This window comes from Manis pentadactyla, chromosome 16 (assembly GCF_030020395.1).
Source record: "Manis pentadactyla isolate mManPen7 chromosome 16, mManPen7.hap1, whole genome shotgun sequence".
In the NCBI taxonomy this organism is placed as follows: domain Eukaryota; kingdom Metazoa; phylum Chordata; class Mammalia; order Pholidota; family Manidae; genus Manis; species Manis pentadactyla.
The window spans coordinates 21,575,623-21,597,284 of record NC_080034.1 but is presented as its reverse complement, the minus strand read 5'-3'; the positions used below and the strand labels follow the sequence as shown (position 1 = coordinate 21,597,284).

The following is a 21,662-nucleotide window of genomic DNA, read 5'->3' as shown; positions in this document are numbered from 1 at the left end:
ATTATTGCATTAAGAAGTAAATCGACCAAGTCCGGTAAATAACAGTCTGCATATTGCCGAGAGCTTCAAACCAACAATTTTAGCCATCGCCAACTAATATCACTGTCATTTTAACCCTTGCAGGGTAGTGCTAGGGGGCTAAACAATTACAGTCTTCACCCAGCTCTAGCAGGTAAGCATAATTCATTGCCCCTCTAGTCCTGTGTTTTGCAAAACCCAGGAGGCCATATTTTAGTATTGTTGTTTTGTTGATGAGCCAGCCTGTGCCCACTGCAGCTCCGGTGGCCTTGAAAAACAACCCCCATTTTAGTGAGTGCTGCAGGCATCTTTAAACAGACTGCTTCCTCGGCAAAATTAATTGCTACGAAATGCAATGCTCCCTCATCTAAGCTTTTGCAAGCTCATACTCAGCTATTTAGGTGGACCATAGCTGTGTCTGAGAGAGCCAGAGAAAATGAGCTGCTTTCCTTTATTATAGAAGTTCACATTTGTGTCACCAAGCATCATCAGGCACTGGACACCCAGGAGTCACTAATGCCTAAATGCTTGCTCCCTTAACTCAGGGGCAATTGGTGGATGAGACAAAGGCTGGCTATATTTAGAAGCATAGCATCGTAAATAAATACAGCAAAGATAGTTTATAGTAAACAGTCATATTGAAAATACATGTAATAAAACATATTTAAATGCATAGCAAAATAAAATATTTTCTTGCTGCCACTTGTAATAAAAATGAGACAAAAATTCTTGTTAAAAATCATAATGTTATATAACCACATCAAACAAGCCAGGTTATACTGACAATTTCTCCATCAAAGCCTGATTCTCAACCTGCAGAATGGTATGGAATCCTGCATATTTCCACAACACCTCTGAAACAAGATAAACTAGGTATTACTTTCTTGACAAAGAAATCTTTCAGAGATAGCATTAGTAGTCCAACCTAATATTTCTCATTTCTTATTCTTTTGTCTACAGTCGAGCTAAAGTCAATGGTCAGCAGAGTAATTACGGCCCACAGTTGTTTATGGCCTAATCCTGAACCTGTGAATATGACAAGGGCCTCTGCTGATGTGGTTACAGTCATGGATCTTAAGTGTGGAGATTATCTGGGTGGGCCCAATTTAACCCAACAAACCCTTGAAAGCAAAGAACTTTCCGTGCCTGGAATCAGAGAAATGCAGCAGAAGAGAAGGCACGAGACATCCTAAGCATGAAAGGAGCACGCTTGCTGGCTTTGAGGGTGAAGGGGGCCATGAGTTAAGGAATGTGGGCAATTCTAGAAGCTGAGCATGAACCCCCAGCCTACAGTGAGCAAGAAAATGGGAGCCTCAGTTCTACAATCCCATGGAACTGATTTCAGCCAAGGATATGAGTGAAACTGGAAGCAGATTCATTCTTTGGGACTCCAGAAGGAATGCAAACCTACCAAACCTTTAATTTCAACCTTGAGAAGCTTGAAGTAGAAAAATCAGCCAAATCTACCAGACTTTTGACTTGCAGAACTGTGAGACAAAACAAGTGTGTTGTTTTAAGCCACTAGATTTATAGTAATTTATTATAGCAGCAATAGAAAAGCAGTACACGAACCAGTTAAAATACGATGCTCAAATGTTCAAGTCATCACGCCATCCAGAGCCACGATAAATGGTGGCAACAGAGCAGTGGTCACTAGTATTTATTTAGTGCTTCTCCTGAAGCAGGCCTGGGGTTTGCATTTTGTATGCATGTGTCTTTTGTAACTCAAGGATCTACTCCTTTGCCTCTCAAGGATGTGAACAGAAAGAGAGATTATGGCCTAGATGCAAGGTAGGCTGATTTCCACATGGGCCATTCTCAAGGAATGTTGTATCCAATGAACATCACCCAAAAGGGAAGAGAGCGTCACCCACACCACACAGAAAAATCAGCTTCCATTCCCTTTCTCCATGGCAATTACTTTCAGGAACTTATATTCAATTTTTATTAATATTTCTCCTGTGAGGGAGTTAAGCAAATTGGAATTGTGTCCTACGGGGAGTCCCTAATTCCGTAGTAGAAAGATTGGCTTCTATGTCTAGGAAAATCTCTTTTCTTCTGTGTCCCTTCTCTTGACATGCTTTACATAATAACCAGCTCATTTTTTTTTTTCAGGACTCCCATTTGTTATAGAAATGAGTTTTTCTATCATTATTCTTATTAAAATAATAAGTAATACATATACATGATTGTAAGAAATGGCAACTTTCCAGTTCCCTCTTAGCACAGGACTGGAGATCAGCAGGGCAGAGGGGTAAGAGAAAGGGAGCCTTTCTTTTTCATTGTGCATGCTATACTGTTTTGTTTATTCATTCAACAAAAACATTTAGGGTAATTTCTTAAAAGTGGAGTTGCTGAGCCAGAGGTATCGATGGTTACCAGGTGCCAACCAGATACATTAAGTGATATTTGAGAACAAGTTTTGTGAACCAGCCCCCACTTTTGCCACTACTGAGATTATCACCCTTTTTAATCATTGCCAATATAGTTGCTAAAACAACGGCATTAATAGTAATTCTATTAATTATCATGAATTAGTAGTGATCATCATTGTCATGCTAGTAGTGGTAGACACTTTTGTTGAGTTTATCTCTTTTAATCCTTACAATAATCATATGAGTATAAATTATTAATATTGCCCCTTCCTAAATGAGGAAACTGCAGCTCAGAGAGGCCAAGAAACTTGCTTGGGGCTGCAGACCTAGTAAGTGGACACAATGCAGTCACCTTAGTGTAAGAGCTCTTAACCTGTGCTTTGATTATGAGAGAAATTGGGCTTTATGTATGTTTCTTGGCATTTGTATTTATTTCTCTGTGAAATGCATTTTGGAATCTTTGCATATTTTTCAAATTACAAAGGATTTTTGTTCTTAAATATCAGTAAGAAAATTCTAGTATACTAAGAAAATTAGCCCTCTTCTATGTGAGTTACAAATTTTTTCCAGGTTTTTTAGTTTCGTTTTTAATATTCTTTGCAAAACATTTAAATTCTTATATGGCCAAATTTAGCAAATGTTTACATATGTTCCTAGATTTTGATTCATGTTAAGAAAGCTCTTCACAATTCTAAGAGTATATAACCTCACCAATATTTTCTGGTAATTCTATTTTTTTCATCTTTAATCCATGTGAAATTATGTGAAATATGAATTCCTAATATTTTTCCCTAGATAATTAGTCAAACACCTCAACATCATTACCATTTCTATTTCCCCATGATTTAAAATGTCACCTTTTTTATAAACTAAATTCTCAAGTAGATCCAATTCTCACTTGAATCTATTTCTGACCCTGAAAGCGTTATTCTTTTAACCACATATCTATTTCTAGGATACTTAATAAACTGTCACAAAATAGCATTAGTTTTTAAATAAATGAATGCACAAATATATGGAGGAAAAAACTGAAAACTAGATCAAAGACTCTTTTAGCTCCATAATACTGAAATAATCAGGTCTCTCTCAATCATGAACTTGTTTGGTTCCTATTGGTAAGGCATACATGTTTTATTTATTGATGAGACTGTTCACGTATTTCTTTTCATTAAAGTGAACATATACACACATACACAAAAATATTAAATAACCAAAAAGACAGTAACATCCTTCTCTCTTAGGAGTAAAATAAGCTGAATTTTGAGTTTCTACCTTCGAAATCTTTCAATACTAATATACAAAAAGAATGAAAGCAGCAACGCAGAATTCCTTAATAATTAAAATTTAAAGAGTAGGAACATGGCTTACTATTCAATGAAGTACTGGAAATAATCCTGGAGGAGAGGTGAAGTGAGGTGGAGAGAGAGAGAAAGAAAGGAAAGGAGAGGAAAAGAGAGAGTTAGGGAGCCAGTACATTATCATGGCAAAAAGTCAAGTCATTCCATTTAGTTACAGGTATTCAAAAATAGCGCCTCTTGTGGAACATTGATGGTACTGCTTCTCATACAACAAAGCACAGAAATGTGAGCCGACTTCACAGTAGAAGGTCATTAACTTGAATAGTAAAAGTCTCAGTCTCAGAAAACCTTGATACTTTGTTTGGAAGATTGAGTATTTAAAGAGTTGCTCCTGTTAATGGGAGATAATCCAGGCCTGGCAGGCTTCTTTCTTTTACTGACTGAGTTATATGCCCAGATCCAATTAGGTGGTCTCTAAAATGGTTTCTAATTGTGGAGTTAATTTCTAATCTTAGGAACCCAAGATGCAGCTGATGACCTATAAAAATAGGTCAGATGCAGCTGATGACATATAAAAATAAAACTTAACAAGGATGAAAAGAGTCCACCACATAAGTTTTTAAAAAATCCATTTTCTTTAATATTTGTCCCTCCAGAACAAGGGAAGAAAGACACCCATATGGTAACCATACCTACATGTAGCTATTTAGACCTTGAAATATGACTGGTGCAACTGAAGAACTAAATTTTAAAATGTATTCAATCGTATTTAATTATAATTTAAAGTGCAAAGCTGATTAATTATTGGAAAATGTTTAGGTATTATATGGAACAACTTGTCTATGTGAATCTACTTTTTTCAATTGTAAAGATTATAAAATCTAGATAAAGATCAAACATTTCCGAATTGAGATATTTTTTAACTTAAATAAAAACAAAATTTCAAAGACAATGTATGAAAAAAACAAAGTATCTCAATAACTTTATAATGATTAATCTTAAGTGATAGTATTTTGAATATATAGGATTTAATAAATATGCTATTAACTTTACTTTCATCTGTTTCTATTTTGTTTTTTTAATCTGCTAGAAAATTTAAATCACACTTATGGCTTGCATTATCAATTCTATTGGGCAATGTTCTTCTGGATAGATAATGTTCTGTTTTCTACATTTTAGAAAAATCATTGGCAAATTAAAGAACATCAAAAGTAAGCCTATCTAGGAAGTGAAGACCTAAAAAACAGTTCTATGTTGACTAACAGAATGAGTTTAGAATTTCTGTGTTTGAAAGAGGCATATTCTATGTTTGAAAGATCACTGTTTTACTGCCTTTGAATATGTAAAAGGCTGTAATATGAAAAGAATTAGACTTGTACTCTGTCACACCAGAAGGAAAACTAGGCCACAGGGTAGAAATCATAGAAAGAAGATCCTAACAATTATAATTATTCAAAATATGTTGGGTAGCTTTGTAAGGGAGTGAACTTCTACTTCCTGGGAAAGTGAAAGGTAGGGGCCATCTATGCATACAAATTAAAGATGCTTTTATCTTCTTTCCAAAGTGGCATGTATTTTGCAAACTAATGGATTAATAGGAGCCAGTATTTCCCCAAATTCATTCTGTAGTACTCTAATTCCAAGGGACACTAATGTGTAGTGTGAATGAGTATTCTCTAGTTTGAAAGTTTAAGAAATACTGGATAACACATTTAAACAGCATTTTTAAAATTTACTTGCAGGATTTATCAGAACCTTTCATATTTTAATGGATGTGATGAATCTCCAAAGTGGAAGTGAAGTTTTTGAAATTACTTGGTCATGGACAGTATTATTCACAATCTCCTGAGACTAGTGAATGGGGAACATTCCTTGAAATGCTGAAACAGACTACACATTAAATAATTTATAAAGATTATTTTGTTGAATAGTTATATTTGTTGAATTTACTTATTCCCTCATTCAGCAAACATTTACTGAGCACCTATTATGTTCCAGGGGCTATACTAAAAATTCAAAGATATTTACCTTCAAAGTACTCACAGTCTGGTAAGAAGGCAGGCTTGTAAAGTGATGGCAGAAGAGCATGAGACACACTATCATGGAACAGAGTGACAGCAAAGCAAGGGCATAAAGTGGCAGAGACCCAGCTTTGTGTGGAAACCAGGTAACATTCCACGGGTGAGCTGCTGCATGGTGACACAGAGAACAGCTCTGGGTCTGCTGCTTCGGAACACAACACTGTTACTTGCCTCTGTCATGTTGTCATTTTACAGCTTTACCCAAAGGTCTAGGCACATGGCAAATTCCATTTCCTTCCCTGAGCCTTTGTCTATATTCCCAACCAAATGTGGTCTCTCTAGTGTAATTTGTGCCAATTGCATATCAACTAGTTTTCTCCATCTCCTAGCCTGGTCTTCCTGTCCCTGTGCATGAGGGAAGGAATGGTTTCTTACCTACCTCAGTGCCCCTTCTAGGACACTCCAACAGTACGTGGTGCTTTGTCCTCACTGACCACTCAATTATAAAACCTACATCAGTTCATTAGGGGAAAAGGGAAAGCTACAGGAAGATTACCATAATAAATTTTTCATCTCATGACCAAATTTCTCCCCATACTACTCTATCGCCATCATATAACCTTCAGTGTTTAACACTTGCAAAAATGCTTTCCTAGATGTGACAGAATCCATTTACTTTGTACATGGAAAATGGCCATATATTATATATAAGCATGTATGTGCATATATATGTTTATATAGAACTAAATGAGGCTTTTTTGTGGTTGTTATCACATTGTCTTTCAAAAATGTTAAAGTAATTGACAGTTTTTTTTTTAATCTAAAAAATCTATTTGCTGCCATGTAAAGTGGAAATATGTGAATTATTCAGTTAAATATATCTCTGTATAGCACCCCACCAGATGATTCAGACCACACAATGATAATTATCTAGAAGTGGTTATAAGCCCAGACTTTGGAATCAGACAAATATAGATTTAAATCTTGGTTCTGCACATTCTAGCTGTGGGACCATGAAAAATTAGTTTCTCTAAACCCCTATTTCTTCAAAATGCTCGAAGGGGATAACAAGCCCTTCATGTTAAGGTTGTTGAGAGGATAGATGGGAATGTTTATAAACCACTTAGCATAATGCTTGGCACATGGAATATGCTAGATAAATGGTAACTATTATTACTGCTAGTTGGGGTGCATAATTGGTGGAATAATTACATAGTCTCTGTTTGCTCTGTTCTGTGTAGACAGAGCTTTGTGTGTGAAGAAAGCTGATAGATTTAAGAGAGCTAACACTGGAGAAGGTAGAGAAAGGAGGAGGAAAACTCAGGGGGGGGCAGGTACTGAGGACAGTATAGCACAGTCTTAAAATGTGGGCTCAGTCCTGAATCTTCTATTGATTCGTTTTATGACTTGGGCATGTGACCTAATGTCTCTGTATCAATTTCCATATCTATAAAATAGAGGGAATAAGAATATGTATCTCATAGGGTAGATCCTGTTGATGGCATTAAGTGAGATAATGCATCTAAAGGTCTTAGCACAGAATCAGAAACATGGTGGATGCTCAACAAGTATTGGTTTTTAAAGGAAGATGTGAGGAACAAGATAATCACAGGAATAAAATGTCTAGAGTGAAGAAAGGAAAAGGAAATTGTTCCCGTGGATCAAATGCCTTTTCATACCATCCTTTACAAATCACACATGAAAATCATTCCAATTCACAGTATGAACTGTTTTGAATGCAATCAAATATTGTTATGCCATTCCGTATCCGGAGACATGGCAAGTCATGGGGAGCGAGCAAATAAGGTGAAGGAAAGGTGCTCTTTGGGTCTTACAAAGTATCAACGGAAGCTTTATCCTCCTCTGCTGGGGATAAAAGTCTCTCCTGCCACATATCCCCAAGATTCTAATATTTTCTGAGCCTCCACTGTGCCTTTATATTTTAATACCCTGACATCTGGAATCCTAAAAGTCTAATGTTTAACCATAAATATCTGCTGAGATTAAAGAGCTATATACCAAGTTTCAATCTTTGGGGCCTATAATTGCTTGGGAAAAGAGAATGGTATTTCCCCCTCTAGCTAGAAGAAAAAGACCTCTGAAAGCATAGATATTGGCAGACAAACCGTTTTCTCTCTCCATCCTGTCCTCTCATTTTCTCCCTCCCTCTCCCTTCTGCTGTTTTATACCATCGTGCTGTCATTCCCAGGACAAATGGGAAGAAAGAGAAGCCGAGAAAGCTTAAAGAAAAGACACATTTCAAGATCCAGCAACAAAGAGTTGAGAAAATGCTAGGCACTCTCTCTCCATTATGCAGCTGAGAACACATCTCCACGTTACTCGCACTCTCCATTATTCAGTTAGAAACCACTTCATCACTCTACAGGCTGACAGTCAAATGCCAGCTTTATTTTCTTTTTATCAACCTAATCTTTTATTTTTGATTTGAGGCCAGTCACTTTGAAGGTCTCCACAATGGTTTATAACTTTCTTTCTCAAGAAGTAACACAATTTGAAAAATGTTTCGTACCCTTTCATGGTAAAAAATGGAAACTCACCTGCCCTGAAGGTAATTTCCTCAGAAGTCTCGGTCAGACCACAGTACTTTGCTGGGAATGACGTCAAGGAAAGTGTGGGAAAAGCTTATCATGAGTTTAGGTTTTTAATACAATAATTCAATGTAGAATTTAAAAAATAAACTTAGCATTTAATCCATTTTTATCCAGTGATATACTATGAAAGTGACGTTCTGAGGTCATTCAACTCACTTTAATAGTAGGAAAAATAATCTATATTTTGAAAAAAGGTTTAATGTATTCTTACTATCCAAAGACAATTTAGATAGTAAATATTCTTACATCTTTTTAGTTAATGTTCTTTTCCCTGTCAGAAATAAATCTGGTGTGTATATAAACAAGTGTGTTTATATCCACTGGTGCTTGGCACAGAGAGCGAATTCCTGATTTTGTATGAGAAATTGAAACTGCCTTGATTTTAAAATTTAAAACAATATTGTGCTCTTAAAATCCTGTCTATTTATGTCAAAGAGAGCATAAAACTCGACAGTAGTAATTTTCAGACCTTAGCACGACAGAATCACTTAGGGACTTGTGTGTGTGTGTATGTGCATATGTTCTAAACACAAAGGCCTGCGCCCCACACATGCTTATTGACTCAAAATCCCCTCAACATGTAAATGAATGTTCTACATCTTGGATGTTTTTCATGATAAGCCAGTCTTGGGAGCCATTGTCTAAGCACATCAGATTTACCTCCCAAACCGAGGCAACTTTGGAAGGAGAACAAGGGCTTTTGTTTTGTTTTGTTTGCTTAAAAATTTCCAGTCTATTGAGGACCAATATTTTTCTAAAATACAATATATAAATTATCAGACAAATTAGACAAAATAAGGCCCCAAATATTATTTATTAGATTCAACAGACATTAAATTACTCTGTCAAATCGCTATGCTTCTAAATGACAAATCTCTATAATTATCTCACAGCACACTGGTGTAAGAGTATGTTGGACCACTCATGTCGTGCATCTCGAAGCCCCCCTGGTCTTCAACTGACTAGCTGCACTGCCTGCTCCCCAGTCTGGCTCCTAGCCATTATCCACGATCTACCACAGCGTGTAGATCTTTTCAAAGAAGGAGTAAAGTCCTATCACCACCTTTCTTAAAACCCTCCAAGACCATCTTATTAAATTACCCTGGCATCTCTAGTTGCTGGCTCCTGGCTCCCTCCAAAGACTCCTCTTCTCATTACCTACATATAAATCATACATCACACTGGTCTCCTATCCACTGCACCCTCCCCCTTCCCACCTGAACACACTGAGGTCATTCTTGTCTCAGAGCTTCTAAAAGGCTTCTGCTCATGTAGGTCTCATTAGAAATGCATCTCTATTTCAAATAGCTTCTCCCTGACACACACACTCCACACACCTCAAACTACCTCTCAATCCTAAAACCCTACTTCAGTTTCTTCAGACCTACTCATTGCTATTGGAATATTTTTATTTTTTTTCATTGTATATCTATTTATTTATATAAATACATATTATTTCTAAAATACATGTTTATAAATTTATATATAGATTTAAATTTAAATATCTAACACATATATCTCCACTGGAATATAAGTTTGATGAAAACAGGGATGTTGTCTTGTTTACAACTATAGTTCCCATCCTCAGAAATTTCCCAGTAGACTATAGGTGGTCAAATGCATTTGCTGAATGAATGAAAATGCCAACTTCAGCACTCAGCATGAAGAGAAGGTGCTCAAGGAATGCTAGCTTCTATTTTACCTTCCTTCTTCATCACGCCTGAGAAATCATAACATGCCCTTGAAATTAAAGGTCAAATTTCTTTCAGTCTTTGCACAGCAACACTGGTATTCCACATGTATGAACTGGTCTGAGAGGCAATGCCAGCCACTTGCAGTCTGAGACAGACAGGAAATGAGTAAGAAGCCAGAGTGGAAAGCTGTGGTGTCTGTCTAGTCCTACCTGAATGGGATATTAATTCCAAGGCTTTGTTTTCCTACATGATTTTGGATTTTCAGATTGTCAGTTGCCTCCATAATCAAAAGAAATCCTTTCCAGAATAAAATGCAAATGTTTCTTAAAGGATCTCCTGTTTGGGATTAGCTGCCTTCCACTCTATCACCATGCATGTTTCAAAGTTGGCTGCAAATGCAAACTTAGAGATAAGTACAAAACACAATTAACAGCTCACTTTTCCTCTGGCTACATACCCTGCGTCACACAGATAGCGGAACTACTGGCACAGTATTTCTCACAGCTGATGCACATGGATAATTTTTGCTCCTAATGCGAGTATATGACAGCCTGCTGGGACCTGTGAATGTCTGAGTGGGTAGTTTTGCATGTACACGCATATGTGCAAATAAAATCTGTATTTTTCAAATTAAAAATAAACCTCAAAGCCAGTGGACTCCACACTGTTAACAAAATCGAGAAAGGACAGAAGGGTGTGTCAAACTGAGTGCCACTTGGAATAAATATGAGAGTTGGTTCCAGTCGTCTCCAATTTCATCTTTGCTGCACTGCTCTTCCTGTTATACAGATCAGAGATTCTTGTCTTGAAAAAGAAAATGACAAAATAGACATTCATTCTCTGAAGATGAAATTTGTGCTTTTCTCATTCACCAGATTGTGGACAGGAATTGAAAAGAAGCATAGAAGAGAATGGTTTAAAAAATTAGAAGGGGACTTGAGTTAGGGAAAGAGGATCTATTCACATTTTGGAAGTCAAAGAAAACCCTACCATCCTGTTAGTACCCAGAAGGCACTGCACCATTTACTATGCACCGTCTCCTTCATTGCAAAAAGACACAGATTGTATTTTCAGTGCAGTAAACAGCAGATTCTACTGTGGGAATCCTTACAGTGGTAACTACAGCTACTTCATTTAAAATGTTACAAAGCTAGGAAACATGAGGAGTTTAAGGCAGTCAGTCACATATACCTGCCTATGTACATTCAGTCACTCACACACATGCTCATGCTTGTCCACACACTGAAAGTTATTGGTATGTAACATTATAATACCTGATGGAGTTTTACTATTGAATCATGTTTCACAGCCAAGACAAAGAGTTAAGTAAAATGATATACAGCATTACAACGGCAGCAGAAGGTTGTTTGTGCCTAAACAGTGTATTTACAGCACGTGTTAAGTACCGCTGAAAAGAGTTCCTCAAAAGGACATTACTATTCACATACAGAGTTTAATTGACATTTTAGAGCTTCTGTTTATAAAGGACTTTTTCAATGCCACACCCATGTTTTTGGCACTCGCATTCAAACACCAAAGACTGCTACTTCAAAAATCTACTACTCCTTTCTGAGAAAGGTTTTCCCAGGCCACAGGAAAGAGCACACTTGGCCTATGTGTGGGGAAATCCAAAAGGCTGGAGAGTTAATACTCCCAGAAGCATCCCTCAGTCAATGATGAGTTGGGATTTGAAGTGGAAATACCTTAGCTTCTTCATAGTTTAGTTGGGATAATTTTGGGTCATGTTTCCATGGTCTCTGTGGTCCCCCTGCCATACTTGAGCTTTAAGGGTCCACAGTGGTAACCAGTTTGATAAACACCCTTCACTGGCTTCATCCTTTTTCCAGTTTTACTTTCCCACTTCTCTCCTTCCCTGAGCTCAGCCCCCAACATAAACTTCTTGGATTCCAAGCCTTGTATAGGGGTCTGCCCCTGTGGCAGCCCAAGCTAGACACTATCTTCAGTCCTTGAAATGTAATTGTCATTAAATACTCTGGGACACATATCCCTTGTTACTGATTCTACAGAAATGGGACCCTCACCAAAAACCACAGGTTTAGAAAAGCCTCACAGTCATTCATGTACTCAAAGTATGAGGAGGTTTTCTTGGTGGGGTAAACACCTAAACAGTGGAATAATGCTACAAGTCACAGAGTAGCCTACGAAGAAAGCTATTGGAACAGATCTAGTGGCAAATGGGAAAATAGCTGTTTGTCTTTTTTTCTTTTATGGCTCTGCATGTATTTTCTCAATGTTTCCCTGAATTTTATTCTGTGCAAAAATGTATTGGCTGGTTATATTCAACAGATATAACCAATAGGTCAAAATGAGTATTTACACAGCATGTTATGTTCCATGTGCTCAGCACTGACTTTTTAAAACCTATGCTGTAGTCCCCGGAGCTTTTCACTCTGTTGCAAAAATAATCCTTCAATGAAAAAAAACCTAAGAGAAATATGAAAAAGTAGTGAAGCATGAAATTGTATGGTAATTAAAAGACTTGCGTAGAAACTTTCTAAATGTCAAATGCTATAACCAGCAGTTGTTCAAATGGAAAATGGTTGAAACAAGTAAAAAGATAAGCAGTAAAGTCTTGGTTTCAGGATTCCATATTATAGATAAATCCTTAAACCCACGACCTCAATTTCTTGCCACGTTGAATAGTTTGGGGCAAAGAGCATTAGTATTCTCCTTGGTTATCAATAATTAATTCACTTGATCAGTCTATCAACTAATATTCATTAAAATTCTTGTCCTCATCATGTTTTCATTCTAAAAGGGCAAGCAGTAAATCAACAAGTCAACAAGGACATTTATAACATGACTTCAAGTCATGGGACTCTGACAAAAAATAAAGTTGGCATAGTAGGGCCAAAGAATAATAGAAGAGTAATTATTTTAGGTAGGGTGGCTTCTCTGAGGAGTTATCATTTGAACAGAAGGAGCCAACTCAGAAGTGAAAACAGGAGATTTCAGGCAGAGGAAATAGGCAATGCAAAGGCCCTGAGGTGGAAAAAGATTTATCATGTTAAAGGAAAAATAAGACCATGATAAGAAAGTAAAAAGGTATCACAGGACATAAAGTGAGAGGTAGGCAGTGACCAGATGGTGCAAGACTTATACATAGGCTTGTAGTTTGGATTTCATTCCAAGGGGAATGGGAGGACATTGGAAAGGTGAAAAGCTCACACTGGCTATCATGTAAAAAAATAGATTATAGGTTACAAGAGTGGAAGAGAGACCAGCTAAGAGGCTAACCCCTTGTCAGGTGACAGATGGTAACAGTTAGAAGTGAGACAGTGTGGGTTAGGAAAAAAAAGAAAAAAAGATTGCTTCTAGACTTTTTATTTAAATAACCTCATGAATGACAGTACCAGTTAGCAGGTGCAGGAAGCAGGTTGTGGATTTAGCAGGAGATAAGAATCCCACTGGGGGCATATTCTTTGTAGTGGAGTCAGTCAGGAATATCGGACCAAAATTCAGGTTCATGTCTGCACTGGAGATGTAAATTGGAAGTCATAGGCAATAAATGGTATTTCAACCTCAAACTTGAGAGCAAAACTCAGGAGAGACGAAAACAGATCTTAGGACATTGCCCTGAGACTTTCATACACTCAGAGCTTAAAAAGGGAAAGAGAGACTAGGGCAATCTGAGAAGAATCAGCCATGAAGTAAGGAGAAAGCCAGGACAGTTCTTTAGGTTTACCTGCAATAGTTCCCCTCTGAACTCAAACAGAAACTCAAAATCTTACTGTTCGTGGAAGTAGAGGGATACGATCTCTCCAGGGGTCCAGCTATAAACACTGACAGCTACACGGGCTTTGGTTGTATAAGCAAGAGGAAAAAGAAGGATCTTTTGATCAAAACCCATCAGGGACAATTAGAAGGTGGAGAAAAGGAGGCATCTACTCCACCAGCCTCTGCAGAGCGAGAGCTTTCAGTCCTCGTGGAAGAGAAAGGTAGACGCAGAAGCCAGAACTGCTGGTTCCATGGCAGACACTGTGACGCTGAGCACCAAGAGCTGCTTCCGGCTGGAGGACCAAGCTAGTGAGAGGACTGTTCTCCTCACCTGTGCTCATCTGTACTTCTGTGAAATCTGTACTTTTGACACAGACACAGGCAGTCTCATGGAGGGTACAAACATGATGTCATGACATCTCTTAGTCACTCAACATTCCTGTGATACGGTAAGCGGAGCAGCATGTTAGCACAGACCCAACCCTAGAACTCAGTTCCTCTCCAGGATATTTTGTTCCCACTAGACAACACAGCCAAATCAGCTTCCCTCACCTGCCTCCTCCCTCTACTGGAGGCATCAAATTTAAATAAAACCAACCTGTGTTGTAGAAGGATCCAGTCCATTCGGCCTCAATTTTAGGAAATACAGAAACTGGTGAAGGCAGACCCAGGGCTCTCCCATCCAGATCTTTAAAGAGGTATTTTCTTGGACTTTCACAATTGGATTCAGGGCAGACAAGTATTTCTAAATCTTTCCTGTGAAGACAGACAGAAAGCAACTCTCTCATATCAAGAAAAGTGGCAAAAAGAAAACACCTCTCGGTAGTGTTGATCTTATGAATATAAATCAACAGGAGTTTATTATTAATAATGTGATATATAGATGTGAAATAAGACTCCATATAAAATGTTATTTCCCAGTTATATGGTCAAGAGTAAAGACATTCTTACTAACCAGATATTCCAGAAGTATAATATTTATATAGATTTCTAATTTTACAAAAAGCTCCTAACTCTAATATCTTCTGAGCACAGTATAATCATTTCTTTATGGAACTTTGGGGCTTTATAGTATTTTAAGATGATCAGTATAACTATCAATTATATTTGTGCTATAGACAAACAAGGTAAAATTAGATATTCCTAGTCAATAAATATTTATTGAAAACCTAAAACTTACTGTTGGGGAACACAATGGTCACAAAGATAGCCATGGTTCTTATACTTTCAGAATTTAGTCAAGTGGGGTATATAAACAAGTTATAGGCATTTATAGCATTGAATCACAGAGCATTTATTGATTTACCCTAATCCAATATTTTCAGGTACTATTAGTAATAATATTATATATTTATTGCATACCAACCATGAATCAGGCATTAATAGCACAAAAATCAGATGCTAATATCATTTAGCTTTATAACTATTTCATCTCATGGGTAAGACATGAGCATAGGGAAATTGAACCGTAGAAGAAAAATGACACAAATTTCATGCCTGATAATGTTTAGATACCAGAAATGGCTCGGGGTTAGGCATTCAAAGACATAGGTGGTGGGCCAAACACACAAAATTTCTGATTATGGTGATTTTCTTGATTCTTTCCTTCCAACTAAAGGAGTTTTCCCCAGTGCTGTGGGAAATAAAAAGTAACCTATTCTCCCTGCTTCTAATTTTGCCACTCTCTTTTATGGAAAAAAGAATTCCTTATCTATTTTCAGATCCTTAACTAAAACTGTCAGGTCATATGTTCAAGAACGGTAGTTACACCTGTTCTCATATCTGTATATATAGAGTCAATATCTATCCAAGCCACATGGTTCAGTTCATGGATTCCTGATGGTAGACGTGGTCTCCTTCTACTTCCCAGTCCCTGCACAGGGCTCTCAAGCCTCCTTCTGAAGACTAGTGATGCCATACTCCATGGAAGATTCAAGAATTAGAGTGAATTTTTTACCAGTAATTTGCAAAACACCCCAGAGGAGCATTTCTAATGAAGACAAAACAATAAGACAACATCAATAAAACTCATACTCCATCACTTTTGCCCCTTTTGTTATCCAGAGAAAGTCACAGGGCTGAGTCCAGATTCAAGGCAGAGAGAAATAGCCTCTGCCTCTGTAGTGGGAGAGATTGCAAAAATCACGTAACAACAGGCATAAAGAGAGGAGGGGAAAAGACTTGGGGCCATTCAATCTATCTACCACACCTTTCCAGAAAGAATTATTTCTATTCCCTTTGATAATTTTATCCTTTTTTAAAACATGTTTAAGGATTTCAAAGACTGTCAAATACTTCATAAATGTTGCTTATTATAGATACAAAAACTGGTACCTGGTTTGTAAAGGAGGAAAGTAGAACTTGTTTTTATCCTTGATCCTTAGCATCCTGGTCCTCTCTGCTGTTATTGGGTACACGATTCCACTGTTCTCTGCACTGGGCAGGATGCAGACATCTAGGTCATTGCTATAGCAACTCTTAACAAAACTAGAAAAGGTAACATCTGAAAAAGCATTTTTAAGATAACATGACATTAGATCATGTAAATTACGAATCACAAATACAGGCTGCACACTGAAAATTCCTATACTGATGTATTTCCAGGAATAAGCTTAAGCTGTCCAAGGTAGTTCCAGGAGGTTACATAAATCTTGACTTAAAGTACTTTAATTCTTCAAGACACAAACACTGTATGCAAAATAGAAGAGTATTCCAACACATTAAAGCTTTAAGAGCAATAGTTTCTATCAAAGTTTTGATGAAAATTCCATGAGGGGTGAGTACACTAGTACAAAAGAAATCTGAAGAAGATTAACTGAATAGGTTGTGGTATAAGTTTGATTTTAATCCTGGCTGCTCTACCAAGTACTAAACAGCTTCAGTGAGGAATAATTTCTGCATCTCAATTTCCACTTTTATAAATAAGGAAAATAATGCTTTCCTAAGTGCCATATAGTCAAATTAAATAATTGGTGTGAAGGCACCTCAACATGTATAAAACAATGACAGGAGTCACTCACTGCCATTATAAATCACCTTTGTGGTTATCAATACCCAGCAGGCTGCAAATTGGACAGCAAGCAGTAGCCTACGTTGTATCCTTTGGTTGATATAATTTCAGAAGGCTATTAAAGATTCCATGCACAGTTGCATGAAACTACGTTGTTTGGAAACTCAAACATCCTACCTTGAAGTTTCATGACTCCTGAAATTACATGGCCATTCCTCACTTTGTGCCATGGCTCCTGAGGCCACTGATTTGGTTCTGTGGTGAAAATAGGCCACAAAATACCAACTCGACCCCCTCTTGGATTGGAAGGAGCTCGATCTTTTGAAGTTAAGTTGGCAGAGCAAGGTTTAACTCTGTCCTGAATGCAGTCAAAAGTGGAGCTCGTGGCCACAATGACTGAATTCCTAAGCACAATCTGTACATTTTCAATGTAATTCTGTGGCGCAGATGACACAGACACTACAGCCAACAGACCAACAGCATTGTCTACTAGAGTGACGTTCTCGATCTCCACACTGCTCTCCACATGTAGCATGGCACCGTAGTCAAAGTTCTTGAAGGCCAAGAAGCCAGAGATACTGGTACAGTTCTCAAGTCCACTTTCCCTGTAGAGATGGAGACCATGAAGGCTTGAGTGGGCCACATTGTCATACCAAACAGCTGCAGGGGAGGAACACCGGTGGCCTCGGATGTGGAAGCCAAGTCTCTCCGATCCTGCCACAACGTTGCCATAGAGGCTGATGTCCTTTGCCTGGTTCACTTTGATTCCCGCCACCCAAGAATTGGACCATGCTGACTGTGTCATCAGAATTACAAGGTTATTAGAGAGAGAATAGTCCTGACCCTCCAAATCAATGCCATGCCCAACTGTGTCAAACACGATGTTGTCATTTAAAATGATCCCGTGACTGGCAGCTGCATGAATGCCCCCACCGCAGCTTTGGTGCACAGTAGAAGACAGTATCCAGGACCCTGCCGATGCATTAGTGAGTTCGATGGAGGAATACCGTGGTGACCCAAAGTTCTGAATTTCCACATTGAAAAGTTGAAGCACACCTACAAACAAAATGCTCATCATCAGTACTTTCTTCTCTCTTACAAAAGGCAGAAGAATGGTGCATTTAAGGGCATCCTTAACATGCAATCATTTATTCTCAGTTCCAGAATTCTATTTCATGCCATTGAATCTTACTAACAAAATGTGAATCATTAGAAATATCATATTACATCCCGCAAAGGTTTCACGCGCAGTCTGAAGAGTCTGTTGGTAGAATGGGGAGGGAGAAAGAAGAGTTGGGGTAAGAGCTAAGCTTTGGAGATGGGCACAGCTAGCTTAAAAATGCTGTGCATTTGTCTGCAGGGCTGGGTCAAGGAACTAGATAAGAATGAAGAGCATGTAGGTTCCTGCCGCTCAACCTCAAAGGCATGTCTACTTTCAGTGACCCTGTGTGAAAAGGCCATAGCCATCCCCACAAAAATAGTACATGAATGCATATAATAGTCAATTATATCAAACATTTCAAGTATTTCTTAAGAGTGTAAGTACCAAATTTACTTGTGCTCAATTTATGCCCAGAAACATAATACATGCTTCTTGATTAAGACATGATAGAGGCAATAACATATTTTACATTATTTTAAAGACCCTGTAAAGTATTTTCTATATTCTTATCCTAGCCGTATTATAATTCCTTTTTTCTTTTCACAGTAAGATTTTCTACTTCTTTTGTGTCAGTAGAAGATAGTGAATTATTTAGTGTGATTGGAAATTTTATTTGTACTGTTTTAAGTAGATATTGTTAAAAATACAATATAAAATATAGCTGTTAGGTTGATTTTAAAAATGAAATGAGTACTAATGTGTCAGCATATATACTCTTGGTAAATAGATAGTGACATGATTAGAGGGAAGAAATGGGTCAATTAATAACTATAATGCTTAACTCTTACATAGTACTCATTATGTATCAGGCACACATATATATTACATGTGAATGTATGTATATATATAGTTAAGGAACATGCCAGGACTTAGATCTAGTCACCTGGACGCAGATGTGCTATTAACCTCCCTGCTGGCACTTGGGAGAGTGGGAGATGTACTAGGAGAAAACAGCAGCTTTGCACTGGAATTCCGGTGATTGGGCAATAACTATGAGCCAATAATGAGTCATGTGCCCTCAGCTCGGAAGGTCAGACTTACCCCTCACTTCTTTTCCTTTTTTCTATTTTTTTTAAGGCACTGCCAAAGGTAAATTATAAAGTTATTTCTCTCATGAATACTGGAGGGAGCTATCGTGTCTCCGTAATAGTGTTTAGAACTCAAATGCAGTCCAGCCTACATCCTCCACCTTCCCTACTCCCTTTTCACAGATGAAAAACCAGAAGAACCCTCACGATCAGCTGTCATGAAGAGCCAAGCCACTGTCTGAAGGGCAGATGGAGTGAAAGACCATGTATGTCTTCACAGCCATGCAACAGGATCCCAATGTATCTAAGTTTTTCAAATGACACTGATTAAGGAGGTACTGGTAGATAGTGTAGAAATAGTCACAGAATGATAAAATATCCCAGAACTATTTGTCTGGTGATAACATTACTGATATAATTTAGAGGGTCCCTCACCAACAGCACATCGCTGAAAGGGCTTCCAAACCTGTCTCTGTTGAACTTTGGCACCGAGGCTATCAAATGCTGGTGTGAGCCCTCGTACATAGCTAATTTTGTAGAATGGAGAGTGGGTCTAGAATCTCAGTGAAAGCAGTATGTCAGCATTATTTTAATTAGTCTTTTTACATCTTATGCTTACATGGTTGTAATTCACACTTCTAAACTGTACAAGATCTTTTTACTTGCATGCATATTATATATTAACCAATGACTGAAAACTAATCAATAACAAATACTTAAAACCTCTTGAGCATTTAAATTAAGAATTTAGCAATGATTTGTTCATAGCTGTTTTCCTATTTTTCTTTTCAAAAATCACAGCCCTGTATACAACTTGCTGGATGTTAGTGATTAGAAGGAAGATAATGACAGAGGCCTCTGATTTAAAAGTAAGGATTAGAAGTCCTGGCCTGCTTTTCTGACCTATAATTTTTCAATACCCGTAGCTGTCCCCCTTGACCTACTCCTGGCTCTGGAGTTATATAGAAAAATCCAAGTGTTCTTAATAAGGTGTGGGAGCTGGACTGGATTCTGGAACAGAGAAGGGACATTAGCAGAAAAACTCGGAGATTGTGAATGATGTCTTGAGTTCAGTTAATAGTAATACACCCATGTTCATGTTTTGGTTTTGATGAATGTATCAGAGTTACATCAGATATTAACAGCAGGGAACCTGGGTGAGAGGTACACAGGGACTCTCCATAGGATCTCTGCAACTTTTCCATACATCTCAAATGCTTACAAAATTAAAAGTTTATTTAACAAGGGCTCCAGAATCAGGTTTGAATTTGAGTATTACACCCTCCACTTCCCAGCCGGATGACTTCTCCACTCTTTAGATATTTTATTCATTCACATTTATGGAGCCCCTAATACACAGCAGTTACTGTATGAGGAGAACAGAATTGAAAGACCCAGGCTTACCCTCAAGGAGTTCACAGGCTCCTGATGGAGTTTGACAAATAAGCAGGCTATTATATTACAGACTATTTCTCATCTTTAAAAACATCTCTCTCACATGGCTATTAGGATTAAATGAGATAAAGTAGGCATGAAAAGCAGCATAGTTCTGGGTTCAGCACAGGCCCTCTTTCCCTTCTGCTAGGGATGACTTAAGAAGCCCTGAACCAGTAATGTCAGAGGTTCAGGACCAAGTCAGTCTCGCAGCTGATTCAGCTGAGGCTTGGTGCTCAACCATAAGAGCTGGCCTCCTATCCTGTTCCTCTGACCATGCTTGAGCTTGGCCTTTGGTTTTGGTTCAAAGAGGCTCTGTCTCATTTCTACAAGACCAAGACTCAGCACTCATCAGTCTTTGAAAGCACAATTTCTCAACCTCAACACTACTGACACCTTGGACCATATAATCCGTTCTGGTGGGAGGCCTGTGCCCTGCTGGATGTTTAGCATCTACCCACTAGGTCCCGGAAGCTCCCCCAAGTTGTGACAAGCAGAGGCGGAGCAAAGTCACTTGTGTTGAGAATGGATGGCGCATGAACTAGCTCTCTGGACCAGAAATCCTAAACTTGTGGTTCAAGGTCCAAACACTGCCCTTTATCATATTCATGAAACAGATGTGCCAAAAGAAGTGTTTCATGCTCAATATACTTAGATCCTTTATTCCAGGCTTTCTCAGAGCCTCTGTTATATTCATGTACTCAGTGACTTCCTCTGATGGAGCTACTGTGACAGCCTTTCCCAAATTTATTTGACCAGGAAACGCCTTTGGAATATACTTAGGGAACACAAGTTTAAAAACAAGGTATCCAAATCAAATAATTTTGCAGCATTCCCAAAGAGCTAAAGCTTGAAAGAAATGAGAGAGAGATTGAACTGATTCTTAAAGCAGTCCAGAATATGGAAATCGTTTTTATTTAAATTTATGCTATTAATTTATAGCATGAGCTGAGGCCTGCCATCAGATATAGCATGCTACTGGGAAAGGGTAATAGAAATTCAGGAAAGAGATAAAATTCAAGTGGTCATTAAATCATCTATAATTTCAAAGCAGAGGAAATTTCACATCTGCTGAAGATGTTTTCTTTGAGGTAAAAAATGTGCATATGTGCTGATCGCTAGTATATTATTTTAACATCACACTGATAATTAAGCACAGATTAGAATTGAAAATTCATAGCTTCTCAGAGCACAAAGGAGCCATCTAATTCGAACACTTTGTTTTATAAATGAAAATTCTCGCAGCTGGAATGTCTTGCATGTCCCAGATGA

The 21,662-nt window shown here is 37.9% G+C and overlaps 1 protein-coding gene across 1 annotated transcript in view; it reads right to left on the bottom strand.

The window, feature by feature from the left end:
• The window catches only part of PKHD1 (PKHD1 ciliary IPT domain containing fibrocystin/polyductin), a 453,696-nt gene that overhangs the window by 120,713 nt on the left and 311,321 nt on the right, over positions 1-21,662 (bottom strand). The window contains exons 57-59 of the mRNA XM_036916397.2: positions 16,944-17,822; positions 16,091-16,259; positions 14,355-14,512 (exon numbers count right to left, since the gene is read on the bottom strand). Coding sequence (XP_036772292.2) covers positions 14,355-14,512; positions 16,091-16,259; positions 16,944-17,822 — 1,206 coding nt within the window. The remainder of the gene's footprint in view (positions 1-14,354; positions 14,513-16,090; positions 16,260-16,943; positions 17,823-21,662) is intronic.